Source organism: Terrapene carolina, unplaced genomic scaffold (genome assembly GCF_002925995.2).
Source record: "Terrapene carolina triunguis isolate 2854851 unplaced genomic scaffold, T_m_triunguis-2.0 Scaffold69, whole genome shotgun sequence".
Lineage (NCBI taxonomy): Eukaryota > Metazoa > Chordata > Testudines > Emydidae > Terrapene > Terrapene triunguis.
In genome coordinates, this window is record NW_020664420.1 from 52,781,663 (window position 1) to 52,809,339 (window position 27,677).

The 27,677-nt window shown below is 42.9% G+C and overlaps 1 protein-coding gene across 2 annotated transcripts in view; it reads left to right on the top strand.

Annotated features, from left to right (window-relative positions):
* RHOBTB3 (Rho related BTB domain containing 3) overlaps positions 1-24,203 on the top strand; it is a 61,158-nt gene extending 36,955 nt beyond the window's left edge. Inside the window, exons 7-13 of one of the 2 annotated variants that reach the window (XM_029910931.1) lie at positions 6,839-6,951; positions 9,189-9,309; positions 16,558-16,731; positions 18,230-18,396; positions 19,954-20,050; positions 21,344-22,569; positions 23,318-24,203. In XM_029910931.1, the coding sequence (XP_029766791.1) occupies positions 6,839-6,951; positions 9,189-9,309; positions 16,558-16,731; positions 18,230-18,396; positions 19,954-20,050; positions 21,344-21,459 (788 nt within the window). In that variant the 3' untranslated portion in view covers positions 21,460-22,569; positions 23,318-24,203. The remainder of the gene's footprint in view (positions 1-6,838; positions 6,952-9,188; positions 9,310-16,557; positions 16,732-18,229; positions 18,397-19,953; positions 20,051-21,343; positions 22,570-23,317) is intronic. The other variant, XM_029910932.1, reaches the window with a different exon arrangement.
* The last annotated feature ends 3,474 nt before the right edge of the window (positions 24,204-27,677 follow it).

Genomic DNA, 27,677 nt, shown 5'->3' on the forward strand with positions numbered 1-27,677 from the left:
GCCAGCAGGTACTCCGGGATCATGGCCTTGCAGAGCAGTGCAGCAAATGGCCCCGGTTTCTGCAGGCTGTCCCGGAGCATCTTCTCCTTCTGGCTCTCCGAGACCTTCAGGAGGGTGATGTCTGGCATGACTCCCTGCTGTGAATTAGGTAGGGGAAAGTTAGTATTGGGACTGCTTGCTCGTCCCTTTACAGAACTGCAACCGCCGGTTTACAGCCACGCGGTTTACAGCCGCGAGGGGGTGGGACAGGGCCAGAGTTCATGCTTGCAGGATTGCTGCCAGCAGAGACTCGCATTGCTTTCTATGTGAAAGGAGGCCAGTGCCACTCTTAAAGTTTTAAGCGGCCACAAGTCTACGGCTTACCATGTTTGCCATCTAGACAAAGTCCGGTGTCCTGCCCTGCTCCTCAGCTCGCCACAGCAAGACCGCAGGCACTGTAGGCGAGGGCCGAAAATTCGACCTTGTCCTCAGTGTGCGTGTGATAGGTGCTCTGCATGGTCTTGTTCACAGAGAAAGACTATGTTCTCTGTTCACAGATACATTGCTCTGTCTCAGGAATTCACTCCCTTTTTCCAATTCCCACAGCCACATCTGCCCAGAGGCTAGCGCACATTAGGAGGAGGAAGAAGAGGACACGGGAAGACATGTTTGCTGAACTAATGGAATGCTCCCGAGCACAGGCAGCCCAGCAGACACAGTGGAGGGAGAACTTGTCCCAAATGCACCGGGCAAACATGGAACGGGAGGAGAGGTGGCGACAGGAGGACAGGCAGGCTACTCAAACGCTGCTTGGACTAATGAGGGAGCAAACGGACACGCTCCGCCGCCTTGTGGATGTTCTGCAGGACCGGAGGCAGGAGGAGAGAGCCCCGCTGCAGTCTCTCTGTAACTGCCCTGCCCCGCCACCAAGTCCCATACCCCCCTCACCCAAAGTCCAAACACGGAGGGGTGGAAGGGGCCGTGAAAAATTTCACTCCACCCCTGCGGACTGCTCTACCACTAGAAGGCTCTCATTCCCCAAAATTTGAAAAGTCCTTTCCTACCCGCCTCACACAAGACCCCGTCCAAGTTTCACCCCCCCGTTCCATGTGCGGTTGTTAATAAAGAATACGTTTCTGTTCATTTCTGTTTCCATCCTCTTCTTTTGGAGGGGAGTCTGTCTGAAGGGGGGGGAAGGGGCTTGGTCATTGGACAGGACAGTCACCTTTAGCAGGGGGCAGGTGCAGCAGCAGGGCACATATACAGTGCAGTGACTAGTTATCCTGGTTAGTCTGGGAGGTGGTTTTCATGTTTTGTGTGGTGGGGGCGGTGGTGTTGCTCTCTGACTTGGTGGCGGGGGAGGGCAGTTACAGATCTTATGCAGCGGTCCTTACCCTGCATCACAGAGCCGCGCAGCAGGGGATCTGTAACCCTCCTCCCCCTGCAAGACAGTCACATAGGCGACATATACACGCAGTCCCGGCCAGGAGGGCTGGCAGGCTCCGTTGAAACAACCAGTCCACCACCGCGGAGCCTGTCATTCCTGGAGTTTAGAAGCATCATTTGCATCACAACCCTAAACCCGCCCCCCGCCACAGTCTGCGTCCCAGGTTTAAAACATTCCCGCGAAAACAGTAATAAAGACAACGGTGTCCATGAACAAAACAGAACAGATTTTATTTTTTGGGAAGGGGGCGAAGGGGGTATGTAAGTGGAGAGGATAGTCGACGGCAACTGGGTAAAGAAACGGGGGCAAGTTCTGCCTCTGTGTCCACAAACTTAAAAGTCACTGGGTACCCTGCTCAGCCTTGAAACTGGCTTTCAAAGCCTCCCGGATGCACAGCGCGTCCCGCTGGGCTCTTCTAATCGCCCGGCTGTCTGGCTGGGCGTAATCAGCAGCCAGGCTATTTGCCTCAACCTCCCACCCCGCCATAAAGGTCTCCCCCTTGCTCTCACACAGATTGTGGAGCACACAGCAAGCTGCAATAACGATGGGGATATTGGTTTCGCTGAGATCACAGCGAGTGAGTAAGCTTCTCCATCTCCCTTTGAGACGGCCAAAAGCACACTCCACCACCATTCTGCACTTGCTCAGCCGGTAGTTGAAGAGTTCTTTTTCTGTGTCCAGGGCGCCAGTATAGGGCTTCATGAGCCAGGGCATTAGCGGGTAGGCTGGGTCCCCGAGGATCACTGTAGGCATCTCCACATCCCCAACAGTTATCTTGTGGTCCGGGAAGTAAATACCTTCCTGCAGCCGTCTAAACAGACCAGAGTTCCTGAACACGCGAGCGTCATGAACCTTGCCCGGCCATCCGACGTAGATGTTTGTAAACCGTCCCCGATGGTCCACCAGTGCTTGCAGCACCATTGAAAAGTAGCCCTTTCTATTGATGTACTGGCTGGCCTGGTGGCCCGGTCCCAGGATAGGGATGTGAGTCCCATCTATAGCCCCACCGCAGTTTGGGAATCCCATCGCGGCGAAGCCATCTATGATGGCCTGCGCGTTTCCCAGAGTCACTACCTTTGACAGCAGTACCTTGACGATTGCCTTGGCTACTTGCATGACAACAACCCCCACGGTAGATTTGCCCACGCCAAAGTGGTTCGCGACTGACCGGTAGCTGTCCGGCGTTGCAAGCTTCCAGAGGGCTATGGCCACTCGCTTCTGGACAGTCAGGGCTGCTCGCATGCGGGTGTCCTTGCGCTTCAGGGCAGGGGACAGCAACTCACAAAGTTCCAGGAAAGTCCCCTTCCGCATGCGAAAGTTTCGCAGCCACTGGGATTCATCCCAGACCTGAAGCACTATGCGGTCCCACCAGTCCGTGCTTGTTTCCCGGGCCCAGAATCGCCGTTCAACAAAATCCACATGCCCCATTGCCACCGTGATGTCCTGGGCGCTGGGGCTCGTGGTTTCTGACAGCTCTGTGCTACTCTCCGACTTCAGGCCCTCACGGCGGTGCCGTAGCCTCCTCGCCTGATTTCTCTGCATCTGCCTGTGGGAAAGGTGTATGATAAGGTGCGAGGCGTTGAGAACGGCCACAACTGCAGCGATGGTCGCAGCGGGATCCATGATCGCAGTGCTGTGGCGTCCGCGCTGTCACTGATCAAAAAGTGCGCGAACTGATTTCCCGCCGGCGCTTTCAGGGAGGGAGGCAGGGCGGTAGTGACTGACGGATGACGACAGTTACCCAAAAGCACCCTCGCCACATTTTTTTACCCAGAAGGCATTGGGGGCTCGACCCAGAATTCCAATGGGCAGCGGGGACTGCGGGAACTGTGGGATAGCTGCCCACAGTGCACTGCTTCCAATGTCGACGCTTTCCCTGGTAGTGTGGACTGACAAAGTCGAATTACTGTCCTTAGTGTAGACACACACGTTCGACTTTCTAATATCGATTGCACATATTCGATTTAACTAAAATCGAACTACTCTCGTAGTGTAGACATACCCTTAAACAAAGCATTGATGTTTGAAGTTTATTCAGACAAAATATTAAAGCATGTTTACCTTGTTTCTTCAAATGATACCATAATATTTGCTATTTACTTATAATTAAGTATACGTTATTGCAAAATAGATATTTACTGTGCAGTTAGGGCTGGATCCTACCCCCGTTAAGGGCAGTTGTGAATAGAATAAAGGTCTCCGAAAGAAGGGAGAGCTTTTTTTTAAATGCTGGAATATTCTGAAAGACTTTCTCCTTACTAACCTTATAACCATTTGGTAATGTTCAGATGGAAGTCCTATAGATAACTTTTAAAAAGTTTGTTTTTCACAATTACTACCAAAAATTTTAGTAATTGCAGTTTAGTCTTTTTTGAAAATATACATACTCCCTCAATTGGATAATTGTCTTTAAAAATCATGTACATGTAATTCAGATACACTTTCTGGGGATATAGTGTCTTAAGAATGAGCACCTTGAAATTTTCAAAGGTGTATAATAATGTGTATGTGTGTCCATCCTCTGACTGACTTGGTCATAGGGGCATCATGTTTCCATAGGCACTTTTTATTCTGGCAGCACCTTCTCAACGACTTGACAAATGGGGAACTGAGCCACAGAGGCCAAGTGACTTGCCCAAGGTCACACAGGAATTACATAATGGAGCATGGAATTGAACCCAGATCTCCTATGTCCTAGGCCAGCACTCCAACCGTTGGTCCATCCTTCCTCTCTTAATGATAAAAAGTACAAAAAAATGAAGAAAACATGAATCTTCACAGAATTTTCCACTTTAAAAGTCTTCATAGTCATAGATGCTCGGGGCTCTTTATAATTAGTATAAAAACCATACATCAAATTATCAGGTAATGCTATTCTGTTCATCTGGTTACCAAATACCCTGAATACAATTGCTCAGTAAATACCTTTTGTTTAGTGTACCCTTGTGTGTATTTGGGTTCAGATTTTAGTAAAATAAGTTTCTTTGCCTGTGGAAGTAATGCCCATACACCAGAAAACCACAGCATCTAAGGCCTTTAGCAACCCAATTCCTTTTTTGGTATCCTGTCAGCCAGTCTTCCACTATAGAATGGTTTATTTCTTTGGAGACAGGTAAAATTGTCAGTCATAAAGCAGATCAACCAGAAAGGCTTTCTTTGCTCCTTTAGAATCTTGAAAAGTTTCTTTCCTGTAGCAGGGATGATCAGCACTGGGAACACCTATCTTTTTGGAAGTTAGTGTTTTCTGTTTACACCTATTTTTCCTAGTAACAGTAAAGATTTCAATTAGTTTTAAGTTTTTCTCCTGTATATTCATTTATGCATTTTTCATTCTTCAGTTTATTCATAAATAGGCTTATTTCTTCCAGACCCATGAAAGAAGCAGAACTGAGTAATACTGTTCTTTCTAGTTCCATATCTTTGAAGTCCATGATATTTTACTTCCTTTCTCCAAAATAGAGCTGGCATCTGTGGAGAGCCTAACATATCACTATGACCCAGAATACCCACAGGGAGCAGATTTTTTTTGAAGATGTTAGATGGCACCATTTTTAGCTCTAATAAATTTGTTAGTCTCTAAGGTGCCATAAGTACTCCTGTTCATTTTTACATAGTCGCTTTTTGGACTGTAACAACATGTTTAAACTTTTTCTTCAGATGACAGCTGGGAGCATCTATGTTACAAAGCAACAGCTCTCAGTCAGATGCTAATGGACTCCCATATTCAGCAATTTTTTCAGTATCTTTTTCTAACGGTCCAGTTGCCCTTTATGGTGATTGGGCTGGATGGAGTCATAGACTTCACCTCTTAAAAACAAAATATCCATGAAATGCTTAATCTTGCATTTCGGCAGTCTTTGGAGAGGTGGAATTTTTCTCTCATATCAGCAAGTACTATAAATTTCTAGGAGAGCAGCTACTGAACAACTGGAACCTATGTAAGAATTATCAAGACCTGAGAAAGTTGTGGATATTTGATCTTTTTTCTCTTTCAGAATAGTTTCCAAATTTTGATCAGGTATATGTGTAGGATATTTGTGGATACTTTAGCATACAGTTCTTGACCTGTAGATACTAGGCTTTCACTAGGGAAGATTTCACTTGTTTTTTTTTTTTAACTTGAATTTTTTGATACTTATGTGTGTTTCAATAGTGGCTTTCTTCCTCTGAGTCTAGCTTCTTCTACTTGATCTTGCAGGAAACTTTTGATTAATATTTAAGATGTTGCTGTAGTTTCCTTGGCAATTCATTGAGATATCAAATATAAATTCAATCCAGAATCCGAAGGAGAAGAAGTTGGTTTGGAAAGGAAGATCTTGAAACACAAATATCTTCCACAATAGATAACTTTTATTTTAGAAAGTGTTATAAAAATAAAATCTAATTTCTTCTCAGTATCCTAGGATATTAAGGAAGAGAGAGCCATATGCCAAAGAACAAACTTATACTGTTGGGAGCATACATACTAGGGAGGTGAGCATAGTATAAAACCCGAAATAGATTGGGGTTTTCAAAATTTTCCATAAAACAGATTTTAATAGAAAAGTTATTTCCCATTCACATTTGTGCAGACTACCTCCTCTCCAATTTAGCAGCATCTGTGTGGAAACTACAGCAATTGGTTACATGGAAAAGTAATATTAGGAAAATACTTAATGTAGTTTCTAGTCCTTTTAATGTAATAGGAAGGAGCCAACACTATGTTGTCAGCCAGCTCTTTGCAGGCCGCTCATGGCCCAAGGACAGTAGTTTGAGAACCTTGGGAATAGAAAAAATAACAGGGAAAACACAGAAAATGAAAATATAAATAAACCGATTTTGGTAAAAATGTCCTCTCCCTTCCCTGTTTTGCCTTGTGTGTAAATTTCTTTAAGCAGCTGATCCTTTAAACTTCAGCAATGTAGGCATCATTCAAAATGTCAAATAACTGATATATTAGGAGAAACTAACATAGTTAAGTGCCTAATTCTACATGCTCAAACAGCAACTTTTCTGAAATTGCGCATACAAAGTTTATACAGGACCTTGAGTTAAATTTATCTTGAGATTTTTGAAGCAGTCCAGGGGATTTAGACTTTTTTCCATGACATGTACATATCTAAATTGCCTAGACTTCTTTGAGAATCTAAATTAAGATATGGGGGCTTGATCTTGAAAAATCCTGATAAAGTCAACATTACATCAATGCGTAGGGTTCACCATTGCAGAATTATAATTTGTGCGTTCTAGGGCACAAACTTGCTGAAAATATCTAACCAACAAAAGTGCTGTGAAAGTTTTTCTATAAAACTGAACTGTTGGGCATGGACATTCTTTTATGTCTGCGAAGTCCCATGCACATTAATTTATACCTAATAATATGCACCAGAAAGCTATTCCATGCCTTACGGGTGTTATTTGGTTTTGTCATAGGTGCTTTCCAATGGGAATTGTTGGAAGAAGATATAAAAAAGAAGTTGAAAGACCCAGGAGAAGCTGAGCTTGTGCTTGAGAAAGTTAAATGTATCCTGAAAACTCCAGGAAAGGTCAATTGCCATTATTTTCTTTTGTAATCACTTTTTGTGTAGAATAGCTGGACTCATTAAAAAATAACTTTTCGTAATGATCCTTGTTGTACAAGTATTGTGGCTTACAGAATCTTGTATTCTATCAGCTGTTTTAAAATATATAATAGATCAGGGGTGGACAAACTTTTTGGCCTGAGGGCCACATCTGGGAATAGAAATTGTATGGCGGGCCATGAATGCTCACAAAATTGGGGTTGGGGGCAGGAGGGGGGTGAGGGCTCTGGTTGTGGGTGCGGGTTCTGGGGTGAAGGCAGAAATGAGTTCAGAGTGCAGGAGGGGTCTCTGGGCTTGGGCAGGGGAGTGGGGTGTGGGGGGGTGCGGGCTCCAACTGGGGTGGGATGGGCTCTAGGGTGGGGCTGGGGATGAGTTTGCGGTGTAGGAGGATGCTCCGGGCTGGGATTGAGGGGTTTGGAGGGGGTTCAGGGCTGGGGCAAGGGGTTGGGATGTGGGGAGTGTGTGTGTGGCTTGGGTGAAAGCTCCGGACGGCACTTATCTCAAGCAGCTCCTGGAAGCAGCAGCCATGCCCCCCCTCCGGCTCCTACGCGGAGCCATGGCCAGGTGGCTCTGCGCACTGCCCCGTCCGCAGGTGCTGCCCCTGCAGCTTCCATTGGCCACAGCTTCTGGCTAATGGGAGCTGCGGGGGCAGCATGCAGAGCGGAGCCCTCTGGCTGCCCCTACACGTAGCAGCTGGAGCGAGACCATGCTACTGCTTCCGGGAGCACGTGGAGTGGTCCCTGACCCTGCTCCCTGGCTGGAGCGCCGGAGCAGGGCAAGCCCCAGACCCCCCTCCCCAGAGGGAGCTTGAGGGCAGGATTGAAATGGCTGGCAGGATGGATCCGGCCTGCGGGCCGTAGTTTAGCCACCCCTGTCTTAAATGGAGCTTTCATTTCTCTTGCTTCCCTGACTGGCAGATGGAAGGGGCATGGAAAGAGAGAGAAGACTCCTACTGAAAAGAGAATCTTTTCAATTGGTACTCCCTCCGGCCTCTCTAGCTGCTCTGGATATATAGTCAGGGGTTTTCTTGTAAAATTAAAAAATATTACATAAATTAGATCATATTTTAAATATCAGTTGAGCCCTGTTTAATTAAACTTCATTCAGCAAAATCAGCAATATGATTTTAATTACTATTATTTTTAATTTGGTTTCCTTTAATTTCTTATATAGAACTTCAGTTATGAATTTTAGCTTTACTTTAAAGTTTCTAAATTCATAAAATTATTTGAAAATCAATAATTGAAATCAAAGTGAAAGAATTAGCTTTTGAGGAGGGATTTGAAGAGAGAAAGTGAGAGCACTTGGGTTTGGTTTACACTACCAACTTAGGTCAGCATAACTATGTCACTGAGGTGTGGAAAATCCACACCCCTGAGCGACGCAGTTATCCGACCTAACTCCCAGTGTAGACAGTGCTATATCAATGCCTCTCAGGGAGATGGAGTAACTATGCCGAAGGGAGAAGCTCTCCTGTCAGTGTAGGTAGTGTCTTCACTAAATGCTACAGCAGCGCAGCTGCAGTTGTGCTGCTGCAATGCTGTCAGTGTAGAAAAGCCCTTGGTTTTCAGGAGAGAGGTGTCGTTGCAGATGTAGGCTGTAGTGTATTGGGGGAAAAAACCCACAAAGGTGTAAGTGGGAGCAGGAGACAAAGAGAATAATGACATGAGGAATGGTTTGATCACAAGCTGACATGAGATGTAGAAACGGGAGCTTTAACAATGGGGATGAGCAATTACAGCTTTTCAAAGGAAGAGACAAGGAACCAGTGAAGGGACTTGAGAAGGGTAAAGATATGTCTGACATGGCAAAAAGATTTTTATAGCTCTTTTATGTTGAAAAGGTGAGAGATGGAAAGACCGGAGGGGAAGAGTTTACAATGGTCCAAATGAGAGAGAATAGTGGTATGAAACAGGTTGTGACAATGGGGGTTGTAGAGAGAGAGAGGCAGATTTTAGAAATGTTAAAGCAGAAGCCGTAGGTTTTGTCAAGATTTTTGCATGTGAGCGGAGGACAAAAATGGTGCCAGGGATCTTCAAGATTAAAAAATTTGAGAGATGGGGAGGGTAGTGGAGTTGTCAGTGATGGAAAAAGGAATTAGGAGGAAAGATGAGAATCATTTAATTTCATGATAGAAACCATATGCAACACCTATGTACCACTCGTAGGCAATTATACATGTCAGTATCTCTCTCTTGCAGGTGAATAGTTCAGAGAATTGCAGATCTCATCAGACAGCAAGACCCTTGCAGTTATGTGATACTTCTCTCAGGCTTTTCTTTAACACACATGTGTTAGCTGATGTCATCTTCCAAATACAAGGTATAGTGTCTCAGTTTTTCCTTGTGTTTTTCCCCCCTATCTTAATGAACCTTAAATATTTTAGAGGCTGAGTAATATCGTCTGATGTTCTTTCCAGAAGGAGATTGTGAAAGGAAAACGCCTTCTTGATTTTTAGTTTGCAGTGTTGTTGTAGCCGTGTTGGTTCCAGGATATTAGTGAGACAAGGTGGGTGAGGTAATATCTTTTGTTGAACCAACAACTCCTTTTGGTGAAAGAGACAAGCTTTCAAGCTCTTCTTCAGCTCTGGGAAAGGTACTCAGGGCTTGTCTATATTTAAAATGCTACAGTGACACATCTAGTATTTAGCTCTGACGCTCTGAGTAAGTTTCCCAGATGTGAAGAAGAGCTCTGTGTAAGCTTGTGTCTCTCACCAACAGAAATTAGTCCAAAAGATTGGTTAGCATAAATAGTTAGCACATAATATAAGGGACTGTAACAGGGTGTAGCAGGGCCCCCCTTGGTTCTGCCACTGCTCCAAAAATTACTCAGAGACCTTCTGGCTCAACAGTCACTGGTGCACTTTATTTACACAGTGCAAACCCACCACCTCTTACCACATATCGCTTGGGCTTTTCCATTTTGCAGCCAGGAGGGAATAGCTACCCCTCTCCTTCCACACTCTGGCTTTCCCCCCCTTCCTCCCTCTGAACCTGTATATAGCCCCAGGCTAATCAGCCTGGCAGCTGTTCTGACTCTGCCAATCGGGCTCAGGTACCTCAAGTCAGCTCCAATTCACCTACCTTAATTGGAGCTGGAGTGACAGAGGGCTGGCTCAGCAGTTCCTGGTCAGCACCCTGTCACAGGGACCATTCAAGGGGAAGTGGCCCATTAACACCCGTACAGTCATAGGACAAAAAAGAGGAAGTAGCATATTACAGATAGTTGTAATAAACCATAAATCCAGTGTCTTTTTTTAAGGCCATGTTTTTTAGAGTGTAGCCAAGTTATGAATTTAAGCTCCAAAGCTTGTCTTTTGAAGGTGTTGTGCAGGTTTCCTTTGAGGATGAGGCCTGAGAGGTCATATATGGAGTGATCGTTTTGTGAGAAGTGATATGGTGCGAAACGGTGTTTGTCTTTTATAATTTTTCTGTGTGAGTTCGTTTGAGAGTATAGTGATTGTCTAGTTTCACCCACATAGTTGCTTTTGGGGCATTTAGTGCACAGACAAGGTACACCATGTGTTGTGGTAGGTGTGAATAGGATCCATGATCACCATATAATTTTCCAATAAATTTCCATAGAAAAAAGAAACTTTTTCTGAAAGCCAGTTATTAGCTTATAAAAAAACAGCCCATCCAAATACTTTAAAATAAGGTAATGCCCAGTTCAAGTATCCATTTTAACATTTGCCAATCCAGACACGTTGCATTCGCTACTTTTCACAGACTTTGCCCCGCTATGAGTAAGTCCCATACACCACCAACAGGTACAGTAACACTATACACACACCACATTCCCCACAACTGCACTAGGACACAAAACTTGAACTCACCCTGGAAAATAACACCCCTCATACTTTTTAATGGAAAATAATACATCATACACTTCTTTAATTCATGGTGTCTAACAGATATGTACAGTGATGTTGCTGAAGTTGGGATTAAGGTTTTGCTTTATAGTGAGCAGTGTGCTGTTTGTATTATGTTGCTGTATCTATTGTAGGTGAAGACTTAATAAACATTAAATATTTTAAATTTCTTGATTGTTATTGAAATGACTGTGAAGAGTACAGGCTAGCTCAGAGGTGGGCAAACTACGGCCTGCGGGCCACATCGGGCCCATGGGACCCTCCTGCCCGGCCCCTGAGCTCCTGCCCCGGGAGGCTCGCCCCCAGCCCCTCCCCTGCTGTTCCCCCTCCCATGCAGCCTCAGTTCGCCCCGCCACCGGCGCAATGCTCTGGGCGACGGAGCTGCGAGATCCTGGGGCAGCGCAGCTGCAGAGCCATGGCCTGACCCGGTGCTCTGTGCTGAGCGGTGGCGTGGCTGGCTCCAGCCGGGCGACACGGCTGCCAGCCCTGCTGCTCTGGGCGGCGCAGCTGTAGCACCGCCAGCCACCGGTGCTCCAGGCAGCGCGGTAAGGGGGCAGGGAGCAGGGGGGCTGGATAGAGGGCAGGGGAGTTGGGGGTGGTGGTCGGGGCGGGGGTGTGGATAGGGGTCGGGGCGGTCAGAGGGTGGGGAACGGGGTTAAATGGGGGCAGGGGTCCCAGATGGGACAGTCAGGAAGGAGAGAGGGGGTTGGATGGGGCGGCGGGGGGCAGTCAGGGGCAGGGGTTCTGGGGGTGGGCAGGGGACAGGGAGAAGGGGTGGTTGGATGGGGCAGGGGTCCCGGAGGGGCAGTCAGGAAGGAGGGGGGGTTGGATGGGGCAGCGGGGGGTCTGGGGGCTGTCAGGGGACAGGGAACAGGGGGGTTGGATGGGGCAGGAGTCCTGGGGGGGGCCGTCAGGGGACAGGGAGCAGGGGGGTGGATGGGGCAGGAGTCCCGGGGGGAGAGGGGGCTGTCAGGGGGCGAGAAGCTGCGGGGGTCAGATAGGGGGCAGGGGCCAGGCCACGCCTCCCCTAACCAGCCCTCCATACAATTTTGGAAACTGGATGCGGCCCTCAGGCCAAAAAGTTTGCCCGCCCTGGGCTAGCTCCTCTATCACCAGCTTTCTGCTTTGTGCAGCCTCTGTGCCTGCTGAGGGAATCGTGACTTGGGGGAATGCAGCCAGTTTTTAGTCCCTTCATGCTACTGGAGCAGCCCAGAGAGTTTGCCCATCTATGATTAAATACAATACAAGACAAGTTTTTTAAGATAACTGAATAGATAATTTGAAAGGATATTAACTGTTAACTGAGCAGGATTGATTGTTTGTTTATGAAGATTTGTAAGTATTCCTTGTCAGAAGCCCAAAAAGGGACCAAATCACTGGATCTGTTTTCTCACTGCCTCTGAAGAATGTGTGTGCTCACCACAAAAGTAATGGCGTACTCTAGATAACTTTCACAAGAACTAAATGCACTTATCCACTAAAAGAACAGTTGAATGGAAAAAATGATGACACATTTGGGGTGTGCTGTTGCAAATCAGTATCAGACAAGATACTTATCTGAACACTAACAGTTTTCCTGACTTGTCCACTCCTACCCCATATGCAAAAAAACCTCTCCCCAAACACTAGACAATTGTTGAATTATTTTGTTTTCAACTTGAAACACCCAGGGTCAAATATGAAGATTTAATCCCTCAAAAATGGGTGCATGGAGAAAAGGGGATTTTTTTCTAGATGTCCCTTTCAGTATGCAATAAAAACAAAAGAACTTTTGATAATGAAAACAAAACACTAATGCAAAACTTGGCAACACAACAGTTCAGTTCTAAGTTCCACTCTTGGGATATTCCTTGTGGGAAGCTGATGAAACAATAGCACCCACTACATATTTCAAAGAAAATATCACTGATGAATAAATTGACATTTACAAAGGAGCATGCCATCCATTACCAAAATGGTGACTAAAGGATTAAAATAGTGGCTACGTACTATTTTCTCAGAGTAAGTTTTACTCTAATTTTCCAATCACAGTTGTAGTAATTGATTTGATTTTTTAAGTAGCACAGTTTAACTTTTCGAATTGTACAATTAAGACATTTTTATATATTGTGACAGGACTTTGGTCATGATCCTGCAAACATATGTGCTTAACGTTAAGTATGTGAGCAGTTCCATTGAGTTTGCAGGATTTGGACCCCTAGACTATAAAACTATTGGTACTTCAGTAAGTGTTATTGAAACATTATACAAATACAGTGGCTCCCAGTTGAAAAAATACAGAAGGTTATTTAATCCCCTAAATACTGAATGCGTGTATGTATGCAAATATTTGTATATAATCTTATGTAGTATGTCTTTTATTTAATGTGCACCTCTTACATATATGCATATATAGCTATAAAATATATGCTACAGGTGTACCAGTGTATTTAATGTGTGCTTATTAGATAATCTGAAAATATAAACAAAGATTAATAGTAACAGAACAAAAAGCAAACACCATTTACTGATGCCTATAAGAAATCTGCCAATTAGTAATGGTTAAGTTCAGAGGGAAATGAAGATGGTTGGTATGTTGTCATAATAAACAGATCAGTTAAATGCTAATATATATACTCATCTGAAAATTCTATATATTGACTATATGACTCCTTCCCACCCTTCAGACATTACACTGGTCTACAATTTTTGAGAAGTCGTCTGCTTCAGAGATAAAATGTGCCATTTATTATGTATTTTGATGTGCTGAATACAAATATAACAGTTAAAACAACTGATTGGCTACTGTTTCTAAGATATTTAAGTTTTTACATTTTATGTCTATGTATATTGTGTAGATAGTAGGGTTTTAATCATAAATTGTAAACCTAGGTCTTTTCATGTGTTTATGGTTGCTTTACATGATAATATTTCACCTGTCCTGTTTATGTAACACTTTAAAAATCAGCAAAAGGGTTATATAAATAGTTTTTTGCCTTTTGTTTCATAATAAATTTTATTATGTACATAGTTTAGTCCTATTCAGTGTCTACTCGGCGCTTCTTGGCTTGTCTCTTGTATTCATTAAATGGAGCATCTCTTGTCACTGTCCAGCAATAGTCTGCAAGCATTGATAGGCTCCATTTGCCCTGATAGCATTTCTCCATTGTTGCAATGTCCCGGTGAAATCGCTCGCCGTGCTCGTCGCTCACTGCTCTGCAGTTCGGTGGAAAAAAATCTAGATGAGAGTGCAAAAAATGTATCTTTAGTGACATGTTGCAACCAAGGCTTTTGTATGCCTTGAGGAGGTTTTCCACCAACAACCTGTAGTTGTCTGCCTTGTTGTTTCCGAGAAACTTTATTGCCACTAACTGGAAGGCTTTCCATGCCGTCTTTTCCTTGCCACGCAGTGCATGGTCAAATGCATCATCTCGAAGAAGTTCACGAATCTGAGGACCAACAGAGACACCTTCCTTTATCTTAGCTTCACTTAACCTTGGAAATTTTCCATGGAGGTACTTGAAAGCTGCTTGTGTTTTGTCAGTGGCCTTGACAAAGTTCTTCATCAGACCCAGCTTGATGTGTAAGGGTGGTAACAAAATCTTCCTTGATTCAGCAATGACTGTCGGAGTGGCCAATCTTTCTTGATGTAGTGGGAATCTCTTGCACGACTATCCCATTCGCAGAGAAAATAGCAATACTTTATATATCCAGTCTGCAGACCAAGCAAGAGAGCAACAACCTTCAAATCGCCACAAAGCTGCCACTGATGTTGGTCATAGTTTATGCACCTCAAAAGTTGTTTCATGTTGTCATAGGTTTCCTTCATATGGACTGCATGACCAACTGGAATTGATGGCAAAACATTGCCATTATGCAGTAAAACAGCTTTAAGACTCATCTTCGATGAATCAATGAACAGTCTCCATTCATCTGGATCGTGAACGATGTTGAGGGCTGCCATCACACCATCGATGTTGTTGCAGGCTACAAGATCACCTTCCATGAAGAAGAATGGGACAAGATCCTTTTGACGGTCACGGAACATGGAAACCCTAACATCACCTGCCAGGAGATTCCACTGCTGTAGTCTGGAGCCCACCAGCTCTGCCTTACTCTTGGGTAGTTCCAAATCCCTGACAAGGTCATTCAGTTCACCATGTGTTATGAGGTGTGGTTCAGAGGAGGAGGATGGGAGAAAATGTGGGTCCTGTGACATTGATGGTTCAGGACCAGAAGTTTCATCCTCTTCCTCGTCTGACTCAAGTGAGAATGATTCTGGTGCATCAGGAACCGGCAGTCCTTCTCCGTGGGGTACTGAGTGTATAGCTGTTGGAATGTTTGGATAATGCACAGTCCACTTTTTCTTCTTTGACACACCTTTCCCAACTGGAGGCACCATGCAGAAGTAACAATTGCTGGTCTGATCTGTTGGCTCTCTCCAAATCATTGGCACTGCAAAAGGCATAGATTTCCTTTTCCTGTTCAACCACTGGCGAAAATTTGTTGCACAAGTGTTGCAGCATATGTGTGGGGCCCACCTCTTGTCCTGATCTCCAATTTTGCAGCCAAAATAAAGGTGATAGGCTTTCTTAACCATAGTGGTTATACTGCGCTTTTGTGATGCAAAAGTCACTTCACCACAAACATAGCAGAAGTTATCTGCACTGTTCACACAAGTACGAGGCATCTCTGCTCACTTTGGCTAAACAGAAATGTGTCCCTTTGCAAAAATCAAACACTGACAAATAAGAGAGCATGACACTGTATGATTTCTAGAGCTAATATAGGGCAATTTGTTCAGCAGAGTGATGTAAGCTTCGTTATGACTGCATCATCCATGACTTCTAGGAATAACATGATGCAATTCATATCATGTATGATGCAATACCAGCTTCAGATTACATCATTCATTGTTTTGCCTAAAAAGCAAGTACTGTCCAAACCCAGTCATAGATTTATTCATAGATCCAGTCAAAGATGTATTTTAGTCATTTCTGGTTTAAATTGAGATCCCTTCCCTTTATAACTCACTTATCCTCCGCCATTCCCAAGTCAAGGGTCGTATATACTGACCCAATAGCATATCTTGAAAACTAGAGCCAATCAACAATTTTAAGCATCATTTTCATTCTCAGTGACCCAGAATTAGTAAAGTTTGACTACATTTATTTCAGAAGCATTTTGGCTGTAGAGCAGTGTTATCTGTCTTGGTAGGCCCTGATCCTGTAACTTCTTGCATATGGGTGAATTGCTGCACTTGTGTGGAGCCTATTCCCTTTAGTACAGTGCTGCACAGGTGCAGCAATCCACCTAGACTCAAAAAAAATTGCAGGATCAGGGCCTTGATTATAAGCTTTTCAAAGAAAGGACTATACAGCACCTAGTACAATGGCATTCCACCTCGGATGATTTGCCTTAGTGTGTTTGAATGTGATCTCGCAAAGCTTTAGTCATGTCAGTGATGCTCCTGAAATCAATAAACTACTTGGGTATACTGCAGATTCTTACACATGCCTTTTATTTGCATACAGAAGACACAATGGTCCAAATCCTCAGCTGGTGTAAATTGTCATATCTCCTTTGACTTCAGTGGAGTGATGTCAGTTTATACCAGCTGAGGATCTGCCCTGAAGTGATAAGTACTTCTCTAACTTGCAAAACTGGTGTAGAGAGCAGGCTGCAGTAATAAATGTCATTTTTTGTTTTAAATCTGACAGGTGCTACTGTACCAGCCCACAGAGCAGTTCTAGTGGCTCGCTGTGAAGTAATGGCAGCTATGTTTAATGGAAGTTATATAGAAGCAAATAGTTTTCTGGTTCCAGTTTATGGGGTTTCCAAAGATACTTTCCTCTCCTTTCTAGAGTATCTGTATACTGATTCCTGTTGTCCAGGTAAGCAAATGTAAAAATATCCTTATATCCTTTAACTCCTTGCATACTTCAGGCATATTTTTGCCCCCAGATTTTGTGGGGGTTACAGGGGTGAAAGGGGGAAGTAAGGGGGAGGAGATACACCAGTGACTTTTCATTTCCCTGCTTCTGCAACATACTGAATGAAGGATTGAAGTTTTACACTTCTCTGTAAATTAATATTCAGGTGTAATGCCAATATAAAAAAATTAAGTGAAAAGTTTCTAGTCGTATTCTTAACAGCTTCATCCTTTTGCATTTTGTGTCAAAATGGCAATGTTGTAAACAAAGTACATTGGGAAGAGTTTTGCATTACCAGATACTTTAAATTCACTAGTAAAAGTATTCATATTGGTCGATGTATTTCTGGTTAAGGATTTCTATTGGCTGAAGATATTTCTTAGAAACTTTTTGTCTTAGGTGTAGCTTTCTGTGGTACAACATGAGAATGAAGTTCTCTCTCCTTTAAAAAGGAAAACTTTATTTTTTTTGTAAGTTATCAAAATATGATGCATTAGTGTATCATTACAATGAAGTATATTTATAATAGAATTTACAAATTGTTTTATTCATCTTCTACTTAAGTAACACATTGAAAATTAAATCTTAAGTCATTTCAATGCCATTCCAATGCCTTGAGGCCATTTTCTTGATGAAAAAAGAAATACAGTTTAAATACTGCTTAGTCAGAGCTCCAGGTTAGTACAAAGTTGTTTCTCTTTGTCAAGTTTCATTTTTTTTTTTAAAGCTTAAATCTATCTAATCTCGTAATGCACTTATACAAAACCGGATGACTACACTGAACTGGAATAAATCCCTAAAACAGATTTTGGTTAAAGTAATCTTGGTTTTATAAGCTATCATAAGAAATATTGAAATTTTACATTGTAGTACTTAAATATTTCAAGTGACTCCCACTAGAGGACATGAATGAAAATTATTTTTTTTTAAATAATGCTCTTTATTTATTTTTTCTTTTTCATCTCTCTGTCCAACACTACCTGCTTAAATGTTACTATTGTAATTTACTGTTTGGGGGAAAAAAAGAAAGACCTTGCTGTGTTATGTCTGGCTTTTTCATGAAACTTTGCATAATTGTATAAAAACAATTTTTTCTCCACACAGCAAAATGATATAAATTGGAAGGTCAAATCCTAAATTCACTGAAGACTGTTCACTTCAGCAGCAATATTTGACCCACAATCTACAACATAGGAAAGTTTAGTAACAACATTGCATTAGCTCATTTTTTTTGGAAGATAAAATAGTGGTCACTCTTTTTGAAATTAAATACTTTTCTGCTAAAATAGAGTTCACCTGTCAAAAATTGTGAAATACAGTGCAGAAACATAAGATGATCAGAAGCACTTTGATTTTGTGTCTATTCCAAGCAAATTTAAGTGGTTACTGTAAAAATGGTTTTGATCAGCCTGCCAATGAGATTGCACTAACTATAAGTCATGTTTGGTTTTTTTACCAGCCAGTATTTTGCAAGCCATGTCTCTCTTGATTTGTGCTGAGATGTACCAGGTATCCAGACTCCAGCATATCTGTGAGCTTTATATCATCACACAGCTGCAGAGTATGCCTAGTAGGGAATTAGCATCTACAAGTCTTAGCATTGTCAGCTTGCTCAGAAAAGCCAAGGTATGTATCGCTCATACATGAACATGTAATGTATGAGTGATGGAATTTCTTTAAAAAAATTTTTTTCTTGATATTTCACTTTTCAGGGTTGGATATTTACTGGTATATCTGTTCTTTAGGGATTTGTGGTAGCACAAGGATAGCCAGAGTACAGCCTGCCAAGAGCACAGTTTCCCCCACCTTTGTACCATGAGAACTTTCTTACTTGCAGCGTGTCTATGCATTTGTGACATGTCCTGCCCGTGAGCCACATAGTAGTAATTCAGCTAAACTGTGCAAATTCTATCGTAGAAGCACTGCAGTGAGTCTAGGGGCTGGTCTACACCCAGCCGCTAGTTCGGCGGCTGGGGATCGAAGTTCCGGGTTCGACTTATCGCGTCTGGTCTGGACGCGATAAGTCGAACCAGGAAGTGCTCGCCGTCGACTGCGGTACTCCAGCTCAGCGAGAGGAGTACCGCGGAGTCGACGGGGAGCCTGCCTGCCGCGTGTGGACCGCGTCTGAACCGCGGTAAGTTCGAACTAAGCTATGTCGAATTCAGCTACGTTATTAACGTAGCTGAATTTGCGTACCTTAGTTCGAATTGGGGGGTTAGTGTGGACCAGGCCTAGATGAAGTGGTTCCTTCTTTAGTGCTGGAAGAGCTGTCTCCAACTGTGCACCACGTCTCAAATGCACAGAAGGACTGGGTAGAACAGAGTGTGCATTTGGAAATGATGAATAAACAACCAAGTGGTAAGAGAAGATAGGCGAGCTGAGAAACAGGACAGGAAAGAGGAGAGACAAAAATAAAGACAGATTGGGGGAACAGAAAAGGAGAGTAAAGACAAGACAGATAAAATCATTTTTACTGCTCAGGGATAGAAAGTGCAGCCTCTTAAAGAAACAGTGTTTCATTAAAAAAAAAAAAATAGGAGAGGGCAGAATTACCTTACCCACAATAAACTCTTGAAAAAAAAAAAAATGTACACAAAAAGACAAGGGAGAAGAGGAGTTAGGAGATCTTGCTGTGGCATTAAACAGCAATTAGTTATACTTCATTAGATAGCTAAATTTAGTTTAGTTTAGCCACTGTTATATTAACCAAAACATTTTTAGAAAAGATACATACTCTCAACAAGAACAGGAGTACTTGTGGCACCTTAGAGACTAACAAATTTATTAGAGCATAAGCTTTCGTGGGCTACAACCCACAGACTAACACGGCTGCTACTCTGATACTCTCAACAACAACTTTGAAATTGATTTTAACTGGCCCTGAATTTTCTCAGTCCTAATCTGCTTTGTGAGACTGTCATGGTGTCTGGCAGCTACCTGTTTACTGCCAGTTTTCTGCTATTTCAAACACATTCTCAGAATTTGTATGTCGTTGCCAGTTTGTTGTGCTATATTTTCCCTCATTTATTTTTGCCATGGATACCGCTCTTCATTTGCTATGCTGTTACTTTGACACTGGAAATCTTAAATTATGACTTTTGCTTTTTTCCTTCTGCTGTCTTTTATCTGTTTTAATCATGAACAGTATTTGTATTCTGTTTCACTTTCCTTTTTTCCTTGCAGTTTCACAACTCTGACTGCCTTTCAACTTGGCTCCTTCATTTTATTGCCACTAACTACCTCATCTTCAGTCAAAAGCCTGAATTTCAAGATCTTTCAGGTAGTTAACCAATTCCTATCTTTTAAAAATTAAAAAAAAACCACCTTTTCCATTATATTTGGACTGAAGAATAAATGCAAAGTAATGCTGCTTCTGAGCATGTGAGGAGATAAGTAAGACTTCAGAGAAATGTACTTAAGTCTGTTTATTTTATACATTGAATCAAGATTACAAGTTGCTTCCAAGGACGTGCTATTTAAACACCACATAATAAGCATAACATTTAAAAAAAAAATTTAGGATCTCTAATGCTGTCCAATATCTGATACAGCATATCATGAAACCAAATGATTAAATGGCACTTCATTCATGTAAGTAAACCCAAGTGACAAAGTAGTCAGTCAAATTGGTTTGGGAAATAGAAGTGGAAGAGGTAAATTATATAGTTCATTTTTTTTAAAAAGCCAAACCTTGTGAGGTGCACCCACCCAGTTTGCTTTAAGAGAAATGTAGAAACCACCTGATGGATTAATGGGAGTTGTGTTAGCTCAGCACCTCTCACAATATGGCCCTATTGTACTCTGCTGACATCTGTATTCTGCCTGTCCCTAGCCCAAGAAAATTGGCTGTGGACATCTTCTGCTGCAATCTGATTCAGGAAATGCTGGGACACTGAGTTAGGAAGAAGGATGTATCTTGCCTAATTATGATGACCTAAAATTATGTTTCAAAAAAAGTTATTTTTTAGGAAGATCAGTAACAAAATCAAAAAACAAAAAAATTAAGCTAAACCCACAACAAAAAGGAAATTCAGCATTAGGGCTTATTTTACCCTTTTGTCACTATCAGAAGGCTTTTGGTGGTCTGTGTGAAATTTAGTAGTAGTTTTAAATTCAGTTATTAGAAATGTATCCACATCCCCTTTGTTGTCATTCTCAGTATAGGAAGTCAGGTGTGGAGAATGAACTACTCCTTGTTTGTTGTGGTTGCATAAAAAAGCATCCCGCACTGTTGCTACCTATGCTGTATCTCTTTTGTGGATAGAGGATTTGTCTCCAGGACTGTCATTTTGGTATCTTTTCTGAATACTACGTTCATTTAAAATTAACTAACTTATTTATGCCTAGCACAACAATAAGGGTATTCAGGCAGTTGATTTTTACAGTTTATGTGCTGCAAAAACACGTAGGCACAATGAACAGAGTTTCAGCCTTAACTTTACCGCTCCCTTCTATTATGGGTTTGTGTGTCCTTAATGTCGTTTAAACCAATTTTTAGAAGTTTTTCAGTTTGTAATTTGTGTGTGTGTGTGTATACACATGTTTAACATTAATACTATTTATTTACTTTTAGCGGAAGAGCGCAATTTTGTTGAGATGCACAGATGGCCTTCCCATATGTACTTGAAACAGCTTGCAGATTACAGGAATTACATCAACTCCCAGAAATGCCACTGCATAGTAATGTAACCAGAAGATTGATTATTCACAAACTGTTCATAAACTGGAGAATCACAGGCTGGGAATTACATGGAGGCTATTAAAACTGTGCAGGGATGAAAATAAACATTTAAGTCCTGCTGTACTCTATAATGTGCTTGCTAATACTCTTTTCGTTAATAATGAATTACTGTGATGTTTTAAAGGGATTAAGAAATATACCATAGGACAGCATAAGGAGTTAATCAGGCCTGGTCTACACTACAAAGTTAGGCTGATGTAAACCGCATGTGCATGCCTATACCTAAATTTGTCTCTTACTGATGTAAGTGCCCCGTTAACAGCAATGCAGTAACACTACCTCCCTGAGCAGCATTAAGCCATGGTTGATGTACTGAGGTCGACGCAACACAAGTGTAAACACTGCGTTACTTATATGAATTCTAACAGTCCTCCAGCAGCTGTTCCACAGTGTCTGACGCTAACCTCTTTGGTCACAATTGTGAATGCATTGTCCAGGGGTCATGGAGACTGGAAGGCCCTCCCTCTCTTTTAAAGCCCTGCAAATTTTTGAAATGGCTTTTCCTGATTGTCCAGCTGGAGAGCACACCTAGCAGCTCTCCATTGTGTGCAACTGTGCAGCTGACCATGGCGGCTACATGCTCCAGACACACTCCATCTTGGAGTAGACAAGAGATATTGGATCCTCTGGGCCTGTGGGGAGAAGAGGCTGTGTAAGCACAGCTATGGACCAGCCATAGAAAAGTAAACATCTATGAGCAGATTGCACAGGGGATGTAGGAGGAGGAGTACAACAGGGGCCAGCAGCAGTGCTTTGTGAAAGTGAAGGAATTTGGTCAGCTATATCGAGAGGCCAACAATCATTCGGGTGCTAACCCGCAGACCTGCCACTTTTACAAAGAGCTGCATACCATAATTGTCAGAGACCCTACTGATATCCCGCACATAACCATGGATACCTTTGAGGACCCCAAGCCACAGGTCCCTGGCATGAACAGCTAGGAGGAGGATGGGGGACGTGCGACCAGGGAGCCAGGACCTGTTTTGAGACTCCACCGCAGTCCAGTCAGTCCCAGCAGTTGAGCACGGGTGAGCTCGATGCATGGGAAGGAACTTTGGGTAAGTGTGTAAATGAATTTCCCATTACAATGACGTATTGCTGGTGCCCCCAATTTAACAGGGCACAGTTACTGACTTTTCATTAATTTACTTGTACTAAAAGAGGTAGTAGTACAACAAAGACAGCTATTGTTATTACCTGCTTTTCATTCTCTTGTAGAATTAGGCAAGGGAGGGCATGTGGAGCAGTTTATGTACACAGGGATGTCCCTTGAATTCTCATGAGAGATCTCGATGAAACTTTCATGGAGGTACTCTGCAATCCTCCCCTGAAGGTTTCTAGGGATGGCAGCCTTATTGCTTCCTTTCTGGTAGGACACTTTCCCATGCCACTCAGCGATAACTTCAGCAGGCACCCTTGTAGTACACAGGCTAGCAGCAGACAGGCCTGGGTGGCTTCAGGACAATAAGGAGCAGCTGTGCTCTCTGTGGCTTTGTTATATCAGGAGTGAGAGAGCAGCTAAAATCACCACTTCCTGTGGACAGTGGTGCCAGTATTTAGTACCATTGCTCTATACTCATAGTTTCATGCAACTGAGCAATTCCCTCATTTCCTTCCCTTGGCGGGCCATACTCACCATGGCTGACTGTCGAGTGGCACCGTGCACAGGCACTCCGAAGCAAAAGTATCAATAAGCATGTCTTGTTTAAAATTTTAGGGGTGCAAGAGAAGGGGGTTCTGAATTTTAACTTTCACTTTCTGTTGTAACTATATTGACAGTGGTACCTCTGTGTGTTTTATCTGCAGCTGCTGCCATTGCGGCTCTGAGAGGTTCCCCCCTCCGCACCTGAGGAAAGCCTGAGCTAGATGAGGAGGAGAAAGAGGAGGACTCGGGATGACATGTTCAATGAGATCCTGCAAGCCAGTGCTGCGTGAGACCGTGAGAAAAGGGTCTGGAGGGTGAACATTACAGACAGCCTGGGGAAGGAAAAAACAGAGAAGAGAGAGGCCCAGGAGTCCCAGCAGGAAAAGGAGAGGGAGATGCACCAAGACATAATGGAGCTTCTCCAACAGCAAACAGAGATGCTGCAGACTCTTGTGGACTTAGTTTCAACAATCCCAGGTTCTCCTCCCTTTGCAGTCCATGGCAAACTCCATAACAGCACCTCCCTGTGCTCTCCCACCCTACATTCCATGTGGTATCAGGGGCTTTATCCCTATCCCTCCCACTCCACCCCAGCAGGCATTAAGGACAACCACAGCCTCACAAACTGATCTGTGAAATCCATGGTTGCTGTATATGTAGATTAATGGACAGGAATGTTCTTTCCGCTGGTTTTTCTGTTTCATTAATTTATTAAGTTTTTAATGTATTTGCTTTTAAATTGCACAGATTTTTCTTTGCACTGGTTTTGCTACTGAATAATTCTATTTGGAATATAATCTTTTAGTTCACAACACATGCTTCAGAGTGCCTAGTAATTCTGAAAGCACCTACTTAATTATTACTGTACAGTGTGGCACAACTCATAGGATCAGTGACAAAGAGCATAATAATCATAAATGTACAGCAAGCACAACAAAATTAAGAGGAGCATTGACAGTGCTATATTCATAGATGTACACTACACAATTCCTAACAGGCCCCAAAACAGCAGGGCCAGGTAGAGCAGAGTACACCACACGTTACTGTGGCTCACTGTTAAAATGCTCTTCAAAGCCTCTCTGAGCTGTATGGGTTGGTGTTGAGCTCTTCTAATAGCCCTTGTGTTTGGCTGTTCTAACTCAGCAGACTGCCAGTCCACTCTGGCGGAAACTTTCCCCCCTTTGCTTTCCTGAGATTATGCAGAACACAGCAGGCAGCTATAACCATTGGGATGTCTTTTTTTTTTTCACTGAGATCCAGTCTTGTGAGTAAACAACGCAGCCATCCCTTCAGTCTTCCAAAAGTACATTCAACTGTCATTCTGCACCTGCTAAGCCAATAGCAAAATCTTTCCTTGGTGCTGTTGGGGTGGCCAGTGTATGGCTTCGTGAGCCAGGGGAGCCAAGGGGTAGGCTGGGTCTCCCAGGATTGCTATTGGTATTTCAACATCACCAGTGGTAATCTGCCAGTTGGTAAAGAAAGTCCCTGCTTGTAGCTTTCTGAACAGTCCTGTATTTTTAAAGATGCAAGCATCACGCACATTCCTTGACCAGCCAAAGTTGATGTCAGTGAGGAGACCCTAGTGATCCACCAATGCGTGCATAACTATAGAAAAGTAGCCCTTTCTGTTGATGTACTCTGTGGCAAGATGGGCTTGTGCCAAAATAGGGATATGTATGCTATCTTTGCTTCACCACAGTTCAGAAATGCCATTACTGAAAATCCTTCCAGCATGTCCTGCACGTTGCTGAGTCACAGTACTGCATAGCAAGAGATGATTAGTGGCCTTGCACATTTGCATGACAGTGGCCCCCTTAGTGGATTTTCCAACTCCAAAATGATTTTGCACTTACCAGTAGCAATCTGACATTGCAGGTTTCCACCGTGCAATCACTACTCTCTTCTCCACCATCAGTGCAGCTCTCATTTTGATGTCCCTATATTGGAGAGCTGAGGCAAGCTTGGCATACAGATTCAAGAATGTGGCCTTGCGCATCCGAAAGTTCTGCAGCCGCTGCTCGTCATCCCAAGCCTACATTATGATGTGATCCTATCAGTCAGTGCTCATTTCTTGGTTCTAGAAGTGGTGCTCTACCAGTTTGAACACCAGCAACAAACTTGAATTTGTTCTTGCTATGTCCCAGAGCAGTCTGTGCTCCAAGATACTGTTGTGTTCCCTGCTTATTTGGTTCATGTTATGGCTCTGCAAACATCAGAAGATCATGCGTCCTGTGCTTGCAACGCTTGTGACAATAGTACAGAGCTGTGCCAGCGCCATGCTTCTGTCAGAAACGGTGGACAGTGAGGAGGGCTGCATAATTTTCATGCCTTTTTCCCATAAACCTATGGGATATAGATAACATTATGGCATAGATCGGATAAAAACAATTGCAAACTGGCCCCTTGCCCCCAGTCACTGCGCTTGATGTGTTTCTGCCCCACCATACATTGCCAAAACGTCCCAAAAGACAGTGAATTGGACAGTAGTGGGTTGCACTGAGATACCTACCCTGCATTGACACAAGCACTCGTGAGTATGTGTAATACTTACACAAGGAGCCAAGTATGCATACACATGAGTGATGTACTAACAGTGGTGGCTTTATGCTGATGTAACTTGCGTCAACCAAAGTTTGCAATGTAGACATGGTCTCTGTTGTTTAGCTGCAACCTGTTTTCCCTAAGGATTCTTTGCTGCAATAGTGGTGGTTTCAACTTCTAGATGAGGTGTTGAAAACATTTTAACTCTTGTAAATCTTTTGTTTAACCTTCTATGGGTGAGATTTTCAATGAAGTGTAAGGGAGTTCGGTACCCAGCTTTCTGGTGCGCTTTTGAATATCCCACCCTACTTGCTTATTTTAGCCTAGGATTATCACACGATCCTTGTAACATATTTATGGGCTTTCTAGGTAAAGAGTATGGTCAAAACATTAGGGTAAGTGTATAACTATTCCCTGCATAAGTTGCCCTTACAATCATATGAACTGGTATTTTCTCTCTAGCTAGGTGCTTATATGGCCCCATCGTTGTACTGTCTGAGCGTCTCCTGTGTATTTAAAAATAGAAATAACAATCTTCCCAACCTATAGGAGAAAAAGCTGGTTTAATTTTTAGGGCATTTTCTGTTATTGTGTGGTAACGTTATATATATGTGTGTGTGTGTGTGTGTATGTGTGTGTGTGAAGAAATTAAGGGAAAGTAAAGGCAAAGAATAAATTTGTATTCAATTGTGAAAGGTAAAAATTCCATAGCATAGGAAACTTTCCTGAGAAAGTTCTGTCTCCCACAGTCAAACTTCCTCCCTGTTGGTTGACAGTTAAATCATTTCAGCTGAACCCAGCTGCCAAGGGGATCATATTCACAAAGAAAGAGGTAGCCATGGCCAGTTCTATGGAGAACTTTGACTACCAGAACAAACCTAGAACTCAACTCTGTTCAATGGGAAGCCTTTGCAGAGTGGCGCATCAGCCCAATGTATTCATGGTGACCTGTGTTTCTGAGCAGTTGGGATGCTGCATGTTGTACTAATTGGATTGGTTCAGGTTATGTGGATTCATTTTTTGATATGAGCCAAAATAATTAAGCCTGGAGATCTTAAATAGGATCACCATAGTGTTTGTGCGATATTCTGATGAGGCATAGATGAGTGAGTGGCTTTTTTTCAACTATTGATGTATAGACATTCAATAGCACTGAGTCCAAAAGGAGCCCCAGGCTCAGACCATCTTAACAATTGAAGGATAGAGGTCTACAATAGCAGGAATTTTATGCAGGAAGCAAGTTCTTCAAAGTGGTTCCCTCTGCCTACCAGCAAAACCACAATCTTATTTAGGTTCAGCTTTAGCCAACTGTTCTTGTATTGTAGGGAGTGGTGTGTGTGGTATGTCAGTGTTTGGACCTAGAGGGACAATGTGAAAAAAGGAAGATTAATGAAAAGGTTACTTAGTCCTGAAAACAAGGCAGGATGAACCATTTTAAAGGCACCTGCAGAAAAAATTGCTGCCAGGCGAAGGTGAGACCCACCATATTAACTAGTACCTATACTATTCTGTTAATAGGAGGAGTTTTTGTATCTCTACACAGTTATTCTTTTGGGAATTACACACTAGAATGATAAGGGATTTTCTTCTGGTGCAGTTTTAGAGGTCCAGATAGCGTTTCCTATTTTGGGACAAAAATAATGGTACTCCGCTGGCTCCAAATATCGAAGGTTAGCTCAGTTAGGAATGTTAATTAATAGTATTTATATATAGCTTTGTGTCTGAAGATCTAAGAGAGCTTTACAAATGTGAGCAGCGTTATTATTTTTGTTTCACAGATGAGGAAGACTGAAACAGAGTGGTTGAGATTTGTTCAAGATCACATTGCTAGTCAGTGACAGAACTAGGAATAGCACATTTTCTCCATGGTAGCAGACTCATCTGTTTTATTCCTTGCAGGAGACGAAGAGATGTTAAAGGTGGAATAAAAATGGTCATACATTAAAGTGGAAACAAAATATGCATATAATTTAAAAAAAA